This window comes from Mustela erminea, chromosome 19 (genome assembly GCF_009829155.1).
Source record: "Mustela erminea isolate mMusErm1 chromosome 19, mMusErm1.Pri, whole genome shotgun sequence".
Taxonomy (NCBI): Eukaryota; Metazoa; Chordata; class Mammalia; order Carnivora; family Mustelidae; genus Mustela; species Mustela erminea.
Genome location: NC_045632.1, coordinates 17,446,208 through 17,463,636, shown reverse-complemented (window position 1 = coordinate 17,463,636; position 17,429 = coordinate 17,446,208). Strand labels below are relative to the sequence as shown.

Genomic DNA, 17,429 nt, shown 5'->3' with positions numbered 1-17,429 from the left:
TTATAGAAAATGTATAACAAATGTGAAAGAGTTAGAGCTTTGTCCTAAAATTAACAGGGATTCACTCAATAAAGGATGTGACATGATTGGACTATTTCATAGGCAAGGAGTAAAAGTAGAGCCAGGGAGGCCCATTAGAGGACAATACACTATCCACCCCTACACAAAGGTCTGATGTGGCATGCAGACAATGGAGTGAGGTTAAAGGCATGAGATCAGGGAACCGGAAAGGCACAGAAGCAATGGGATTGAGACCAGGAGGTAAGAGTTGGGGGAACTCCAGGCTGCCAGTTAAAGAACACATTCAGGTGAATTTCCATCACTATCACATTCTCCAAACCTTATATAATGACATTATATAGAGGAAGTTATGAGGAAGTCCATGGTCATATAGAAAAATAGGTAAGACTCTACCATTTTTTTTTTTTAAACAGTGCATAGCTTCTCATGAAGACACAGAAAGGGGGGCTCCTGGGTGGCTCTGTAGGTTAAGCGGCTGCCTTCAGCTCAGGTCATGATCTCAGGGTTCTGGGATTGAGTCCCGCATTGGGCACCCGGATCCATGGGGAGTCTGCTTCTCCCTCTCCCTCTGCCTGCCTTTCCCCCTGATTGTGCTCTCTCTCTCTCTCTGACAAATAAATAATTAAATAAAAGAAAGAAAGAAAGTAAAAAAGGACAATTCACCTCTCTGAGGAGAGGAAATAAAGGGAAATGGACAGTTGTCCAGGGTTTAGGGCAAGGGAAGCTCAAGTTCCTTCCTTACCAAAATGTGCTAAGACTGGATGGGGAGGGTGTAGTTTTTCCTCTGAGAATCTGAGGAAGGTTCTAGCCAGGATGGGAATGGGAAAGTAAACACAACAAGTTCTCACAGAATTCAGAAGAAAAGGCAGAGAAAAGAAACAGATTAATCCAGAATACAAAAAGTATTTTATTAGTCTTTTGAGAGAAAGGAACCCTTGAGAACAACTGACCAGAATTAATGAAGAGCCACACTCAGACACATCCAAGGAAAACACCCTGAACATACTACCAGTATTATGCCATTCTTTAAAACTCCAAAGTCACAGAAAAGAAAAATCTAAATAAAGACCCCAAATTAGGAATTTTACAGCCAACATTTGCTGGTCATATCTCACACCAGATGCTTAAAGATCGAATCATTTGGGCAAAAGACAAAGGACTTTAGGAAAATGTGAATGACTTTTTAAAAAAAGATTTTATTTATTTGTTTATTTATTTAGAGAATGCAAATGGGGAGCAGAAAGAAAGGGGGAGAGAGAGAACCTCAACTAGACTCCATGCTCAGCATGGAGCTCGACACAGGCTCAACCGTGCAACCCTGAGATCATGACCTGAGCGTCTAACTCTTAATTTCAGACGCTTAACCGACTGAGCCACCCAGGCACCCCTGAATGACTTTTCCATATTTACAGTAGAGAAGGCCATGGGATAAAGGGAGAAAACATTTTTTGAAAACTCTGAATCTAAAACACATGCAAAATAGATTAACTGTGAAAAAATATTTTCAAAACATACGACAGAGAATATGTTTAACATATAAACTTGTTCAACATAAACCAAAAAAGGTAACACTCTCTGACAAATGGGCAAAAGTAGAGGGATTCTAGTTGTACTACTTGTCAACTGTTTAATTTTGGAGTGACTTAATAGAATTTATTTCCTTATCTGTCAACTTAAAATAATACCGTATTTCATCAATTCTGGGGTACCACTGATTGTAAAGCCACCATTACTTACACCAGTAAAGAAAAAATACCACTGATGAAACTATGACTTGCCAAGAATTGCAAAACCAGTCCTGATTTCAAAGAAGTTTAACAGAATTGAAGAAACACAGTTATACCTGTCTTAAAGGGTTATTAATGTGGATTCAACAAGATAATACATGTAAAGAACTTGAAACTACAAGCTGGTGGCTTCTATCAGTAGCATGATCCCATTCTGAAAACAAAATTACATACCTACACATATGTATAGACAAAATTTGAAAATATTAATCATGACTATCTCTAGATGGGGGGACCATGGGTGACAAACTTCCTTAATCAACTTTCTCAAGTTTTGAAATTTTTGCAAGAATCCTGTATTACTTTAGTCATTAAAAAGAGAGCAATTAGGGACGCCTGGGTGGCTCAGCTGGTTAAGTGGCTGCCTTCGGCTCGGGTCATGATCCCGGCATCCTGGGATCGAGTCCCGCATCGGGCTCCTTGCTTGGCCAGGAGCCTGCTTCTCCCTCTGCCTCTGCCTGCCACTCTGTCTGCTTGTGCTCACTCTCGCTCCTCTCTCTCTCTCTCTCTGACAAATAAATAAATAAATAAAATCTTAAAAAAAAAAAAAAAGAGAAAGAGCAATTAGGTTCTTTCTATCTTGGGGGAAGAAAGTATGTAGAGCTGATAGGAGCAGGCAGGCCTTCCAGACTGTTAGAAATTTGGAAGCAAACAGGCTACTGTATGTTGACTCTGAAGCGGACCACAAAGAAATTAATTAGTGAGGCTGAAGCGAGTAACCTCATTCTGTTCTTTAACTTCCCTGCCAAATCAGTGAGGCACATGTGTCACAGCTGTTCTGGGAATTAATAAAATTCAGGGAAATGGAAATTCTAGATTGATGAGACAATGTACGCAAAGCAGACAGCCCTGGTTTAGACTTCTGTCTGGTTTAGGAAAACTCCTCCATAAATTTAGTTTCCTTCTCTCTTACCCTTTTTCCAAATCACTACTGTAAATTTTTTGGATAGAATCCTGAAACAAGACATTGTTCTGAAAACCAGGAAGCCCTTTCCAAGAAGGGTGCCAAATACAACTTACCTCTGCCATGACTTTTGATGTACAGTGGCTTTTCTCTCCTCTTCTGGATTCTTCTAGAATGAAAAAGATGGAAAAGGGTTAAACTATGAGACAACAGACCTTCCAGGAGCTCAGAGAAGGCCAAATCACAGCAAACCCTGGCTCCACTCCAGGCACCAAGGGTGAGCCCCAAACCAAAAACGCCTGTAACCCCACCCCCACTCCTATCATCATCACACAAAGCAGGCCACCTTAGCTGCCCAGATGGGAGTCCTGGGAGAGAACTCCAGACTGTGGCCTCCTTTCTCCATAGGAGCCTGTCTGGGTTCTTCCAGGCCCTGTATCTTAGACTGAGCCCAGATCTGTGGCCCTAAAACACAACCTACGTGGATCCATCAGTCAGAATCTCACACTCCTGTCCTCTAAAACTGGGGCACCATTATGGGCCTGGATCCCCTGAGCCCTCAGAGTAAAAGCACAGGGAGTGGAAGGAAGTGCTCCCAGGGCCAAGCTCTGCAAAACCCTGGGACACCAGAAATAACCCCGGGGAGAAGGCCATTCACCGCGCTGAAGAGCGAGCGGCGGTTTCTGCGTCAATTTCGGCTGGAATCCAGAATCCAGCAGGGACTACTGGGACTAAAAAGGCTCGAAATGCATGCGGGTTATGAGACTGACCCACAACCCATCCATTCGCTGACCCGGCTCAACGTCGACCAAGAAAGCACAAAGGGAGGCGCTTTTCCAGTTCTAGCTCCAGAGGCAGAGCCGGCGACGTGGCCGGCCACATGGGGCTCCCACACGGGGCCATAGAGAGATTCCTAGTGTCCTAACCACGGCCCCGCCGGCAGTGGTCGCCGCGCACTGGAGGTCGGGAGCACAATCCAGTCCGGGGAGTATCGCACGGACTTTGTGCACAGGCAGGAGACCACACACAGCGACACCTCTGACCTCCAGACACCGCCAGCTAGCTCCAGCGCCAGCCTGAAACCGCTCGCCCACCCGGTGGAGCTGCACGGCTGATACCTCCCTCCCCCGAGGGAAGAGTAGCGGCCTCGACATTCCCAACTTTCTCGACGTCCTTTACTTTTTGAGCGCGAGGACGCAGCCTAGAAATGCCCCACGGCCACCCCTAAGTAAGACTCCAGACAGACCCCGGCCCCGCCCCGGAGCCCCTCACCTTGCACTTCTCCCGGGTCCTCACACACCAGTCTGGTCGAATCCGCAGGCACCGCAACGCCCCAAACCCTCGCCCCCGAACTCCCGCCAACTCACTAACCGCCAGCCAACTTCGGCCGGAAGTGGCAGATGCCGCAGAGCCCTCAGGAAAATGTAGTCCCGAGGAGGAAAAATCCAGCCAGAGCCTGGCGGGTACAAGGTTTCACCGCCCAGTGCGCATCGCGTACTTAGCCTTCAGGCCAGTACTGACGGCGCACGCTAGCCTGAGCATCCTGAGGACCTGGGCGAACCGACAGGTCCAAGCAGCAGGAGTCGTCTGCTGAGGGGGAAAAAGAAAAGAAAAAAAAAGTTGTGGACCGTGGAGGCTTCTGGGAAATGTAGCCCACAGCGGAGGAAAGGTGGGCTGGTCGGCCACCAGCACAACCCGAGTCCTCAAAGTTAACCCGTGAGCAACAGTCCTCGCTGCAGACTGCGCAGCGCACAGAGGCGGGAAGTTAAAAGCCGGGAAGCAGTTAAAAGCCGCCGGGAAGCAGACGGTTCAGAGTTCTCTCCGCCAGGAACCGCGCTCTGAGAGCGGGATCAGAGGGGACGACTCCCCGCTACACCATGAATTAGGAATCCTCCGGGACCCGGGCTTTTCAGCCCGCCCCATGATCCTGCCTGGTGGAGTTTGGGTGCTCAGGTTTCGGTTGAGAATTCATTCCTCAGCCCCGGGCGCCACCAGAAAGTGCAGTACTCCCTTAGTCGATACTGCTGCAAGGCAGCAGCGCGGCCTCCCGACCTTTCCACCCAATTCGGGCGGGGCCGCAGGGACTCCCGGTAAGGGCCCATCCTGGAGGCGTTTGGGAAATGTAGTCTCAGCCTAACGAGTTGGGAATGCGGCGGAGGAGAACCTGAATGAGGACGGGTGGTAGTCTTGAACTGAAGATGCAGGGGTCTGAGAAGGCAATTAAAGGAGGATAAGCTGAGGTCCCGAGTAGAAGTCATAGAATACCAGTACTGAGCTCTATATGCCACGTATTAATGTTTCCAAACTTTTTCTAAGTACATAAATACAGAAAGTTACACTAACATTTGTTTTTTTTTTTTATTTTAACATTTGTTAATAGTAGTTAATTGCTAGGATGTGTATATGTGCTGCCGAAGCGAGCACAATTGCTAGGATGTGTAATTGGTTTTTGTTGTTGTTGTTTACTTTAAGAGTATTCCCTTATTATTTTGGCCATTATGGTGTCCTTATGAGACATTACTCAATTTTGTTAGATATAAAATGAGTAAGTATAGACTCTGAAATTGGTGAGCTAGAAAACAAAAAATGGGCCAGATTTTTTAAATGCACAGTTTGGTTCTAAAAGATAATTGAGGGGCGTTTGCCTTCAGCTCGGGTGATGATCCTAGGGTTTTGGGATCCAGGCCCACTTGGGCTCCCTGCTCAAAGGGGAGCCTGTTTCTCCCTCTCCCTCTACCTGCTGCCCCCCCCACCGCTTGTGAGGGCGCTCTCTGTCAAATAAATAATCTTTAAAAAAAAGTTAAGTGAAACGCAATATTCATAAACAATAACAAAACAAAAATTAAAACACGAATATTACAAATGGGAAAGGTTAAACATAAACATGGAATTTAAAATAATTTTTAAAAAAGATTTTATTTATTTATTTGACAGAGAGACACAGTGAGAGAGGGAACCCAAGCAGGGGGAGTGGGAGTGGGAGAGGGAAGAAGCAGGCTTCCGGCTGAGCACGGAGCCTGATGCGGGGCTCTGTCCCAGGACCCCAGGATCATGATCTGAGCTTAAGGCAGCAGGTTAACCACTGAGCCTCCCAGACGCCCCTAAAAGAATTTTGAGGCTGTTAACACAACTCCATGACAACGGTAGAGGTAATTGTATATTTTCCAATAAAATTGAAGTTTCTACTTTCTACTAAGAAGTAGAAAACCTGAACGGAATAGCCAAAATAAAACTTAAATATCGCTTTAAAACTGTACTGGTAGAAAGGTACCAGATAGTTATAGTTCATTTTTAGCTACTTTTTGAATAATGAATTTTCAGTTTATTCAGATCCTGGAAAAAGATGAAGTGTTTTTTTTTTTTTTTTTTTTAGATTTTATTTCTTTTAGATCAAGAGAGAACTCTCCAGGGACTATGAGTGGGAGGAGAGGCAGAGGGAGAGAAAGAAAAAGAATCCCAAGTAGGCTCCTCACTGAGTGCAGAGCCCAATGCCAGGCTTGATCCCAGGACCCTGAGATCATGACCTGAGCTGAAATCAAGAGTCAGTTACTGAACCAATTGAGCCCCCCAGGTGCCACAAGATAGAATGCTTTCTAATTAATTTTGTCTAACTGGCAAAAATCTGACAAAGACAGGCCAAAAGAAAAGTATTGATTAGTTTCATTTGGGTTCAAGGATAAAATGAGGCACTCTAAAAGTTTCAGGAATTTATTTGAGCATACATCTACTTGAATCAGGCAGCATCAAACTGAAAGTGTTAGGAGTGCCCCACCAACAGGAACTAATGGAGAGGTTTTTACAGAGAAGACCCTGAAGCAAAGCAAGGAAATTATTAGATTAGTTATAGCTTAAGCAGTTGCCCTGTTTGGCAAATCTAAGTTGGCTTTTTGTTATTAATTGTTCCTAAGTTTTATTTTCTCTGACTGGGTTGCATTGATTTTGACTTAGGTTTTGGTTTGCTTTTGTAGGCTAGTAATTCATAAGAACTACTTCAGTCTAATGGCATCCTTGTTTAATTATTTTAAAATTTGTGGTTATAGGTGCAAAAATTCCCAATAAAAGCCTGATATCAACATGTACTATAAATTTTGCACAGGGATTATGTCAACAGATTTCCTATGTTGAAGAACACTAAAAGCATATGAAATGTATGAATAAATCAAAGGAGAAAAATATACATATCAATCAATGGCAATAAGATAATGTGGTAGATAGGATAATGTCCCCATTCATGATGTCCTAGTCCTAATCCCCAGAAAGAACCTATGAATGACTGTGTTATCTTACATGGCAAAGAAACTTTGCAGATACACTTAAATTAAGGATTTTTTTGAATGAGAAAATTATTCTGGATATCTGAGTAGATCCAATGTAATCACAAGCCTCCTTAGAGAGGAAGGCAGGAACATCAGAGCCAGAAAAGAATTGTGAAGACAGAAGAAGAACTTGGGATGACATGCAGTGAAGATGGAGTAAAGGACCATGAGCCAACGAATACAGGCAGCTTCTAGAAGCTGGAAAAGGCAAGGAAATAGATTCTCCTCTAGAGCCTATAGAAGAAATGCAGCTTTGCCAACAATTTGATTTTAGCCCATTGGATCCATTTCAGACTTCTGACCCCAATCTCTGAGTGAGGAAATCTTCCTTCAGAACAGGATGGAATAATGTGTCAGTCATTAGAAAACCATGTTCTTGATAAATTAGTCCATCTGCCTTCCTGAGATATACTCCTTCCCGCCCCAACCAGGATATTCTGCAGTCCTTCTCCTGAAACTTCTATTGTTTTTAAAAGATTTTATTTATTTATTTGACAGAGATCACAAGTAAAGAGAGAGGCAGGCAGAGAGAGAGGAAGGGAAGCAGGCTCCCTGCAGAGCAGAGAGCCCGATGCGGGGCTCGATCCCAGGACCCTGAGATCATGACCCGAGCCGAAGGCAGTGGCCCAACCCACTGAGCCACCCAGGCGCCCCTCCTGAAACTTCTTTTATAGAAACAGATTGAGGATCTGGTTCCCTAGTTCTCCTGGGCTAGTGGGGTCTATAGATACACCCCCAAGCGGCTCAGTGCCCTCCCACATTTATTTCTCCCATATGATAGAGTGCAGTCACCTAGTAGTACATTGTATTCAACTATTTATTTTTTAAGGATTTTATTTATTTATTTGACAGAGAGAGATCACAAGTAGACAGAGAGGCAGGAAAAGAGAGAGAGGGAAGCAAGCTCCCTGTTGAGCAGAGGAGTCCGATGCGGGACTCAATCCCAGGACCCTGAGATCATGACTTGAGTCAAAGGCAGCGGCTTAACCCACTGAGCCACCCAGGCACCCTGTCTTCAACTATTTATTTTGAAAAATTTCAAGTTTCCAAAAGCATTGAAAAATAGTACAAAGGATTCTTATACAGCCTATCCCTGGATTCACCAATTGTTAACAACTTACCATTTTTGAAAATCTCTCGCTACCACTTGAAAATAAATTCAAGCATCACGACACTTCACTACTAAATATGTCAGCATATATCTCCTAAAAACAAGGACATTTTCTTACCACACATCACTAAGCACCATATCTTACATATATATCACTGTGTTCCACAAAACACAGTTTCACACTTACATCAGTAGACACAGTAGTACATTCCATGTACCTCTAATTACAACACTATGATCAGATCCAAGGAAATGATTAATTCCATAATTCACTTATATTCAAATTTCCCTCAAGTGTCCCCAGAATGTCTTATATAGGTTTTTAAGTAGGACACAAAGTTCAAGCATTGCATTTAATGTTATGTCTCTAGTCTCTTAATCTAGAACAGTCTCTTCACCTTTCGTTTTCTCTTTCTGCTGCCCCCCCACCACTTGTGAGCACGCTCTGTCAAATAAATAAATATATTTTTTTAAAGAATCTAGATTATTTGCTGTACAAAAATGTCTTATATTCTGGACTGTCTAGTTATTTCCTTATGGTAAAATCCAGATAAAACATCTTTGTCCTCTTGCTGTATCACATTAGGAGAAACATGAGGTTGTGTCATTTCACTATTAGCAATGCTAAATTTGATCATTTAGGGGCACCTAGGTGGCTCAGTGGGTTAAACCTCTGTCTTCTGCTCATTTCATGATCTCAGGGTCCTGGGATCGAGCCCCACATCCGGCTCTCTGCTCAGCAGGGAGCCTGCTTCCCCCTCTCTCTCTGCCTACTTGTGACCCCCCCCTGTCAAATAAATAAATAAATAAATAAAACTTAAAAAATAAATTTGATCATTTGGTTAAGGTGGTAATGGCCAGATATCTCCATTGTGAAGTTATGCTTTTTTCCTAATTGGTAAGTAACTTGAGGGCTCATGACTTAGGACCATAAGAATCCCCCATTACCCAACAATCATGTGCATATTTACTATAAGGTATATATTACTCTTTCATATAAATTAATATGTGTGTTACTCTTTCATATATATATGAATCATGAAATTATATTTTGTATACAATTATATATGGATTTTGATGGTGTACTTTTGACATACATATATACATATTATTCTTTAGAATTGGATAAGCTATGTTATGTTTTGTGAACCATTTAAGATATTTTATAGAAGAATTTAGAATACAACAAATTTTATTTTGTTTCTGACTTTAGAACTTAAACCCCTTAAAAATATAACAACACTGTTAAAAGGTCTTCACTTTTAAGTTGTTGAGCTTCTCCATCTCCTGTGTTCTGTTAGAGCTCTGACCAGCAGAAATACGTATCTTGGAGAGAAAGATGAGAGTTTTTAATGTGGAGATTCTCATCTTCCACGGAAACAGATGGCAAGCTGTCCTGCCTTATGAGACTTCTAGGAGTTGGGTATCACAGAGAACCTAAGTGTGAAAATCTTGGTGAATGATGGTGGGCTTCTGCCAAAAATGGAGAGAAGCTTTTTGTATCAACATCCAATTCCTATAGTCAGTTTGCATCAATTTGGGTTCATTCAGGAAACAGAAATCCCACCAGAATTTAAACAGAGTTTTAATATAAAGAACTGTTAAGCAATGATGAGTAATATAAAGACATCAAAGAATTCTGAAGGGCCCCTGAGGGCTGAAGGAGAGTCCCTAAGGAAGGACAAACTTGGATCCTTCCCAGAGGCTTGGTTTCAGACCTCATTGGAGAAGATGCAATTGCATCCCAATGGATGGCAGAGAAATTTCCTGGGTTGCCAAATGCTCAGAGAGCTGGAGCAGGACTATAACCTAACAGCCAAGATGCATGGTATCCACGTCAGGAAGGCGGCAGGAGATACCCCTCTGTGGCAAATACAAGCCAATACAAGCAGACATACAGAGAAAGCTGGGATGCTACTGTGCACATGTGACCTGGAGCACACAGTATGTCATCAGTATGGTCTCAGCAAGATGGTCACTGGGTCCAGGTCAGGTCTGTGAGGTCTCTAAGACATGCATGCTCTGGGGTACAGCTGAGGCTAAGCATCACTGAATATTTTCACATACACATAACCCATAGACCATGAAGCAAGAACAAGAAAAAGCAAAATGCAGCAACCAGCCAGAAGAGAAACCAGGAAGAGAAGCCCCTTTCCTTCTCCAGTGCCCTCTACTAACATAGCCTCACATCATACTCACTGTAAAGAAGAAATGCTTAAAGAATCCAGTCCCTTTTTACAGAGCAGGTATTGAAAGCTGAGAGGCAATAAATTGATAATAGCACACTGGAAACCTCTGGCCCTCGGTTTCTACACTTCTACACACATATGAGCTCTCATACAACAACAAAACAACTCTGTATTTCTATCTAGCAAGACAGTTATCCAAATAAGAAAATGTATGATTCTAACAGTTGGTTATATTAATTATTAACTCACTAATTTTTGGCTTTATTAATTACTCCTTATATTCATTTATAGTGCCACTGAATATTCTGTTTTCTAAAGAGTAAATTGTAAAGAATATAAAATCAAAATGAGAGAGAAAAACATGGTAGTTAGTATATACAAATAAACAGATATAACAATCAAAGAGAAAATATGCAGTCCTCATATTTGTAATTGAATATGAGGTCAGTTGATGTTTATGACTTCCTTCTTTGACAACACATTCCCTATTTCTGTTGTTTTCAGCAAGAACCTCAAATGCTCTAAGTTTGTTATCTGGTAGAGTGACCCAAGCCCTCATTCTGAAGATTCTGAGTCCTCAATCATTCTATATGTTTTTTTTCTTTTTATTGCTATCATTTTCCCATCAACCTTTATAATTGGACATAGACAGTCTAAAAGGAATGCCAGAGAATTCCCTGGGTTTCAAATACAAGCCCATTTACCTCCATTGCATATCATTAACCTGATTCCTTCTTGGTAATTAGGATCAGTCATTCCAGGCAGTGGATCAACTTTTTTTTTTTCTTGTTCAGTGTTAATTAAAGGAGTTAAAAATGTAAGTCTCATCTTCCATTCAGTAGCACTATTGCTATAGGTGTATCTCCAGGTGCAAGCATTGCCCTTAGGGGACTAATATCTCCATACAAGCAAAGCTCAAATTCTATGAGTAGGCCATTAGGTATTATAGTAAGAGAAGTCACTCCCACTTAACCCCTTCCTGGAGCATGTATTTGAGTATGGGGGGAGGCCATAATGATCTCAAATTCAGAATATATTCTATGTCCTATAATACAGAACTCCTGCCTTTTAGAATGATGTCTCCCACTGGCACTTTCAGTTGGTCTAGCTGATTCTAGGTGATGGAATTTGTCTTAAGACCCGTTAATTCCCCAGGCATGAATGTGTTGCTCAGACAAAATGCTGTGCAGGATGCCAAAGAGGTAGATAAAGCATTCTGCATCTGTGGTTGGTGATGTTGTCAAAAACATCATAGGCGGAGAAGAAAATCTAAGATAATATGTGTCTATACTTGTGAGGTGACTCTCTATCCCAGCCATGATGGAAAAGACATCTAACATAATCGACCTTCTACCAGGTGCTTGTCTCTTCCTCACAGGGGATGATGCCTTATAAGGGACTCAAGGCTGGTCACCACTGTTTAGCAAAAATTAAGGGGAAGGACTGTGCTAGCTGATTATATCCCTTTTATTACAAAAGAAAATGTTTTCAAACACCTTTACCCCCAAATATTTCTGCTTATAACTAATGACCAGATTCATGATACACGGGCTGCCCTTAATCACAGGTAGGCTCGCCAAACAGTGGAAAGAGCCAAGATGCCCTTCAACGGATGAATGGATAAAGAAGATATGGTCCATATATACAATGGAATATTACACAGCCACTGGAAAGGATGAATACCCAACTTTTGTATCCACCTGGATGGGACTGAAGGAGATTATGCTGAGCGAAATAAGTCAAGCAGAGAAAGTCAATTATAGTATGTTTTCACTTACTTGTGGAGCATAAGGAATAACATGGAGGAGATTAGGAGAAGGAAAGGAAAAGTGAATTGGGGTAAATTGGAGGAGGAGATGAAGCATCAGAGACCGTGGAGTCTGAGAAACAAACTGAGGGTTTTGGAGGGGAGGGAGGTGGGGAGATGGGTGAGCCTGGTGGTGGTTATTAAGGAGGGCACGTATCTCATGGAGCACTGGGTGTGGAGTATAAACAATCTTGGAACACTGAAAAAATTAAATTTAACAAAATAAATTTTAAAAAGAAAGAAAATATTGAAATCTTCTAACATCTCTGATGGAAATCAGCAGAGAAAAGATAGACTGGAGCTGTCTGTTGTGCTGAACACAAGCACTCACCACCAGAGAACTGGCTTCCTGTAGAAAAGATATGAATTAAGCCCCAGAGTGAAGATTCCACATAAAGGGACAATATCTTGGGGCACCTGGGTGGCTCAGTCGTTGGACGTCTGCCTTTGGCTCAGGTCATGATCCCAGAGACCTGGGATCGAGCCCCGTATCGGGCTCCTTGCTCAGTGGGAAGCCTGCTTCTCCTCCCAATCCCCCTGCTTGTGTTCCCTCTCTCGTTGTCTCTCTGTCAAAATAAATAAATAAAATCCTTAAAAGAGAGAGAGAAAGAAAGGGAGATATATATATATATATATATATATATATGGAGAGAGAGAGAGAGAGACAATGTCTTTGGCTTTAAACATCAGCAAAAATCACAGAACTAAAGATACCTGCAAATCAGATTCTTTGGAAGGAAGGAAGAGGACAAAGCTTCGGGAACAGAAATAACTCTTGAGAAGAAGGCCAGGTGAAACTTGTGAGGTGGTTGAGACTATTGGAAGTGGCAGAGGCATTTCTTACTAGGGTAGAAGAAAGAGTGTAGACTCTGGGGCCTGTGGACAGATGTGAGAGTGAAAGGTGGCTGGGGATTTGGTGGCACAGGAGAGAGAATTTCCTACTCCACAAATTAAACAGCTCATTTGTCACAGATTAAACAGCTCATTTGTCACAGAAACTCTGAAAAATGTTATGTACTGTGTGCAGTGTGTGCATATAGACACCTTATGGAGAATTGCTATTTTTTAAAAAGATTTTATTTATTTATTTGACAGAGAGAGAGAGAGATCACAAGTAGGCAGAGAGGCAGGCGGGGTGCGGGGAGCAGGCTCCCTGCTGAGCAGAGAGGCCGATGCAGGGCTCCATCCCAGGACCCTGGGATCATGACCTGAGCTGAAGGCAGAGGCTTTAACCCACTGAGCCACCCAGGCACCCCAAGAATTGCTATTTTTTTCATATTTCATTTGCTTATGATTATGAATCTATAAAAATTATGTGTAATAAGAATTCTCCATATCATTCATCCCTATGCACAAGTTAATGAAAAATGTGAACAGATATTTATACTCTTTTTTTTCCCTATGTTATGTTTGTTCTGGTTATATTTATGGAAATCTAATTCTATGTCTTGTTAAAGCTAAAACTAAAAAAAAAATTGGAGCTTGTGTTCTGTCTTTTTTTCTTTTTCAAGCAATTTGTATTCATTATATTTTCCAAAATTCTTGGTTTACAACAGATTGCAGACTTTAAAAAAGGAAAAAAAATCTTTGTATTTCATCACAGACAATTTTAGAAGCACTACTTGAAAACACAAATGATGTGATTGGATATTCACTTGGTCTTTGAAGAAATAGCTAAGTGGCCTTCTGTATTCTAATTAATGTGACCAAAGACTCCCAAGAAAATAAGATCACATTTACATCCTTAATGAAAATTTCAAGGCTGGCTATAATCTCCCTCTTTTTTTTTTTTAAAGATTTTATTTATTATTTATTTGACAGAGAGAGATCACAAGTAGACAGAGAGGCAGGCAGAGAGAGAGAGAGAGAGAGGGAAGCAGGCTCCCTGCTGAGCAGAGAGCCCCATGCGGGACTCGATCCCAGGACTCTGAGATCATGACCTGAGCCGAAGGCAGCGGCTTAACCCACTGAGCCACCCAGGTGCCCCTATAATCTCCCTCTTGTAGCACTTGTTTGTCCCACCCTGGGGTGTATACTAAAGATTAGACCAGTGTCTAAGAAAGTGCAAGAGATAAAGTCTTTTATTCAGAGGTGCCCCTCTTGCACCTCTAACATGAAAGCATTAGTCATCCTATGGGACATGCCTTATTGCCTTCTGCTGCAGTCATCCACCTTTGTGTCCACCTCCACTTTATCACTTTGATTTAAAGATCAGATCATTTTTGATGCCTCCCATTTAAATAACACTCATGGCTTATTCTCTCCCCTTAGTATTTGTCTCTTCAAACAACTCCCAGACAAAGCAGAAATCACACTTGCACCTTAAACTAATCAGATCTTAGAAAGCTACTGTCCAACATGCAACAAGAAAGTAAAATCAGAAAGGCTGAGGCTGGGGCGCCTGGGTGGCTCAGTGGGTTAGGCCGCTGCCTTCGGCTCAGGTCATGATCTCAGGATCCTGGGATCGAGTCCCGCATTGGGCTCTCTGCTTAGCAGGGAGCTGCTTCCTCCTCTCTCTCTGCCTACTTGTGATCTCTCTCTGTCAAATAAATAAATAAAATCTTTAAAAAAAAAAAAAAAAAAAAAAGAAAGGCTGAGGCTTGTGGGGAGCCATGCACTTGTGGATGGCAGTCACGTAGGTGACTAGGCCCAGGACAATGGGACTGTGAATGTTTAACCCAAGGAAATTGGGTGCGTTCATGGATGATGCTAATTCAATGCCTATAGTCATAGGTTGGGTATATTATTAACCTAATAAGTCATGGGATAGACACAGGACATGTAGAACAATGGGCACCTGCAGAGTCACGTAGATGTTCACGGGCACCTCACATGCTCTTCGATAAGATCACCTGTAGGGTTTATGATTGGTGCATAGGTATAGCGCGTGATGTGATGTTTGATCCTTATGTAAGCTTTGGGACTATAATAGGGGGCTAAAATTGTGGTGCGGGGTTCCCGGATCAAGATATGTAGAAGACTGACAATAAAGAAGTTTGCCACTCAACCTCGTCTGCGGGTCGTTCTTGCGGGTCGAGAGCGACATCTGGTGCCGAAACCCGGGAACCCGACTCTGGACGTGGACTGAGGATTGGGGATGCCCCTGCCCCAATCTGGGTGCCAAAACGCCTTACCAGGCTGGTTGCGGTGGAACCTGTGGAGGATGCTGCTACTGATAATGGAGATGCTGCTGACCATACTGATGTTCCCCCAGCGGAGGAGGGAGAAGAGTCTGTTGCAGCTAGACCAAGATCAGACGTCTTGGAGGCTGGAGATCCGTCATCTGCCATTTAAAATGTTTTGCCTGTTCTTGTTTGTGTCTTTGATGTTAACCCCTGGGGAAGCGGTTCCCTATTGGGCCTATCTGCCTGATCCCCCAGTAGTTCAGCCAGTTACCTGGAATGATCCTTCGCCTCGAGTGTTTACTAATTTAGTTGATTTATTAGGAGGATTAGCGGATAAAGGGATAGGGGCTACTTTCTCTCGAGAATTCACCTGGGAAGCTACGTCTTCTATGCCTCCTGTTTGTTTTCAATTTTTTACTTATGATTTTCCTCAATATGGTTGTGTTTATACTCATTGGTTTTATCGTTATCTTGTAACATATGCGTTAGTGATGTGGTCACAGTTTAAAAAGAAAATGTGTGCCCAGTTAGATGTACTCCAAGCTATAAGTAAAAGGAAAAAACAAATTAAGTCCATTACCTAAATTTGCATAAGTCTTGTCGCCCATGACATTAGTAATGTTAAGTACCCTTCATCCTATATGACTTTGGCTTTTTCTTTACTGGATACGGCATGGCCATGCGGCCGGAGTCTCCCCAATATATGGCTCGAGGCTGGATTGGTAGCCAAAGACGGGTAAGACTGATCCCTCACCATTGCAACCTAAGACAGGGGCTCCTCGATCCGGGGGGAGTACCCGATGACGGGTAAGCATGTGTGCTGAGGATTGGCAACCTAAGACAGGCACGATCCCTGCCATATATAAAAGAAAAGGGGGAGATGTGGGGAGCCATGCACTTGTGGATGGCAGTCACGTAGGTGACTAGGCCCAGGACAATGGGACTGTGAATGTTTAACCCAAGGAAATTGGGTGCGTTCATGGATGATGCTAATTCAATGCCTATAGTCATAGGTTGGGTATATTATTAACCTAATAAGTCATGGGATAGACACAGGACATGTAGAACAATGGGCACCTGCAGAGTCATGTAGATGTTCACGGGCACCTCACATGCTCTTCGATAAGATCACCTGTAGGGTTTATGATTGGTGCATAGGTATAGCGCGTGATGTGATGTTTGATCCTTATGTAAGCTTTGGGACTATAATAGGGGGCTAAAATTGTGGTGCGGGGTTCCCGGATCAAGATATGTAGAAGACTGACAATAAAGAAGTTTGCCACTCAACCTCGTCTGCGGGTCGTTCTTGCGGGTCGAGAGCGACAGAGGCTAATACAAATTTGATTGTGACTTGAAGCTCTCTAAAACTTGCAGAAGTATCATCAATGGGAAGAAACAACTTTGGAATGGGGCACCAGTCATAGCATAGCTCTCTACCAAGCTCATGTAACAGAAACTATATTGGGAGTATTACCTAAAATGGCTGCTCATGTTGCTTTCAGTTGTTAAATTTAGGTAGAGGAGAAAGAGCAGCTGGTTATCTGGGAACACTAGACTAGTCATTAATTATGCTCCAGAAGCAGCTGCTGAAGGTCTGCCTTGGCACTCTAACCAAAGCAGCTGCCAATGCAGCTGATGTTCATCTGTATTTGTTGGTATACAAAGATATCAGTATAAATCAGTGGCTAAGTTTCCATGACTTGCCAGGCTAAGAAAAATGAATCTACTGACACTGAATTAAGAGTATCAAAAATTGAGAACTTTCATAAACATATACATCTATCTGATCCACCTAATCCACTCCTAGGTGTTTATCTAAGAGAAATGAAAACATAGATCTGTACAAAAGACTTGCATACAAATGTTCATTGCAGCTTTATTTGTAATAGTCCCAAACTGGAAAAACCCAATTATTCATCGACTGGTGATTGGATAAACAAATTATGCTCTGATTACTCAGCAATAAAAAGAACCTGCTGCCACCACAGAAACATGGGTGAATCTCACAGTGTCTAAGCAAATGAAGCCTGATACCAAAAACACTATCCGATTCCATTTACATAAAGCCCTAAAACAAGCAAAACTAATCTATGGAAGTGGGAAGAATGATTATCTCAGAAGGGGATGGTTATTGTCCAGGAAGAAGCCAAGGGAACTTTCTTTCTTTCT

The 17,429-nt window shown here is 42.5% G+C and overlaps 1 protein-coding gene across 7 annotated transcripts in view; it reads right to left on the bottom strand.

The window, feature by feature from the left end:
* The window catches only part of ZNF568 (zinc finger protein 568), a 71,100-nt gene that overhangs the window by 14,959 nt on the left and 38,712 nt on the right, over window positions 1-17,429 (bottom strand). The window contains exons 1-2 of one of the 7 annotated variants that reach the window (XM_032325572.1): window positions 4,644-4,988; window positions 2,829-2,881 (exon numbers count right to left, since the gene is read on the bottom strand). In XM_032325572.1, the coding sequence (XP_032181463.1) occupies window positions 2,829-2,837 (9 nt within the window). In that variant the 5' untranslated portion in view covers window positions 2,838-2,881; window positions 4,644-4,988. Of the gene's footprint in view, window positions 1-2,828; window positions 2,882-3,984; window positions 4,590-4,643; window positions 4,989-17,429 lie in introns of those variants that run through there. The other 6 variants (XM_032325574.1, XM_032325570.1, XM_032325571.1 and 3 more) reach the window with 6 other exon arrangements.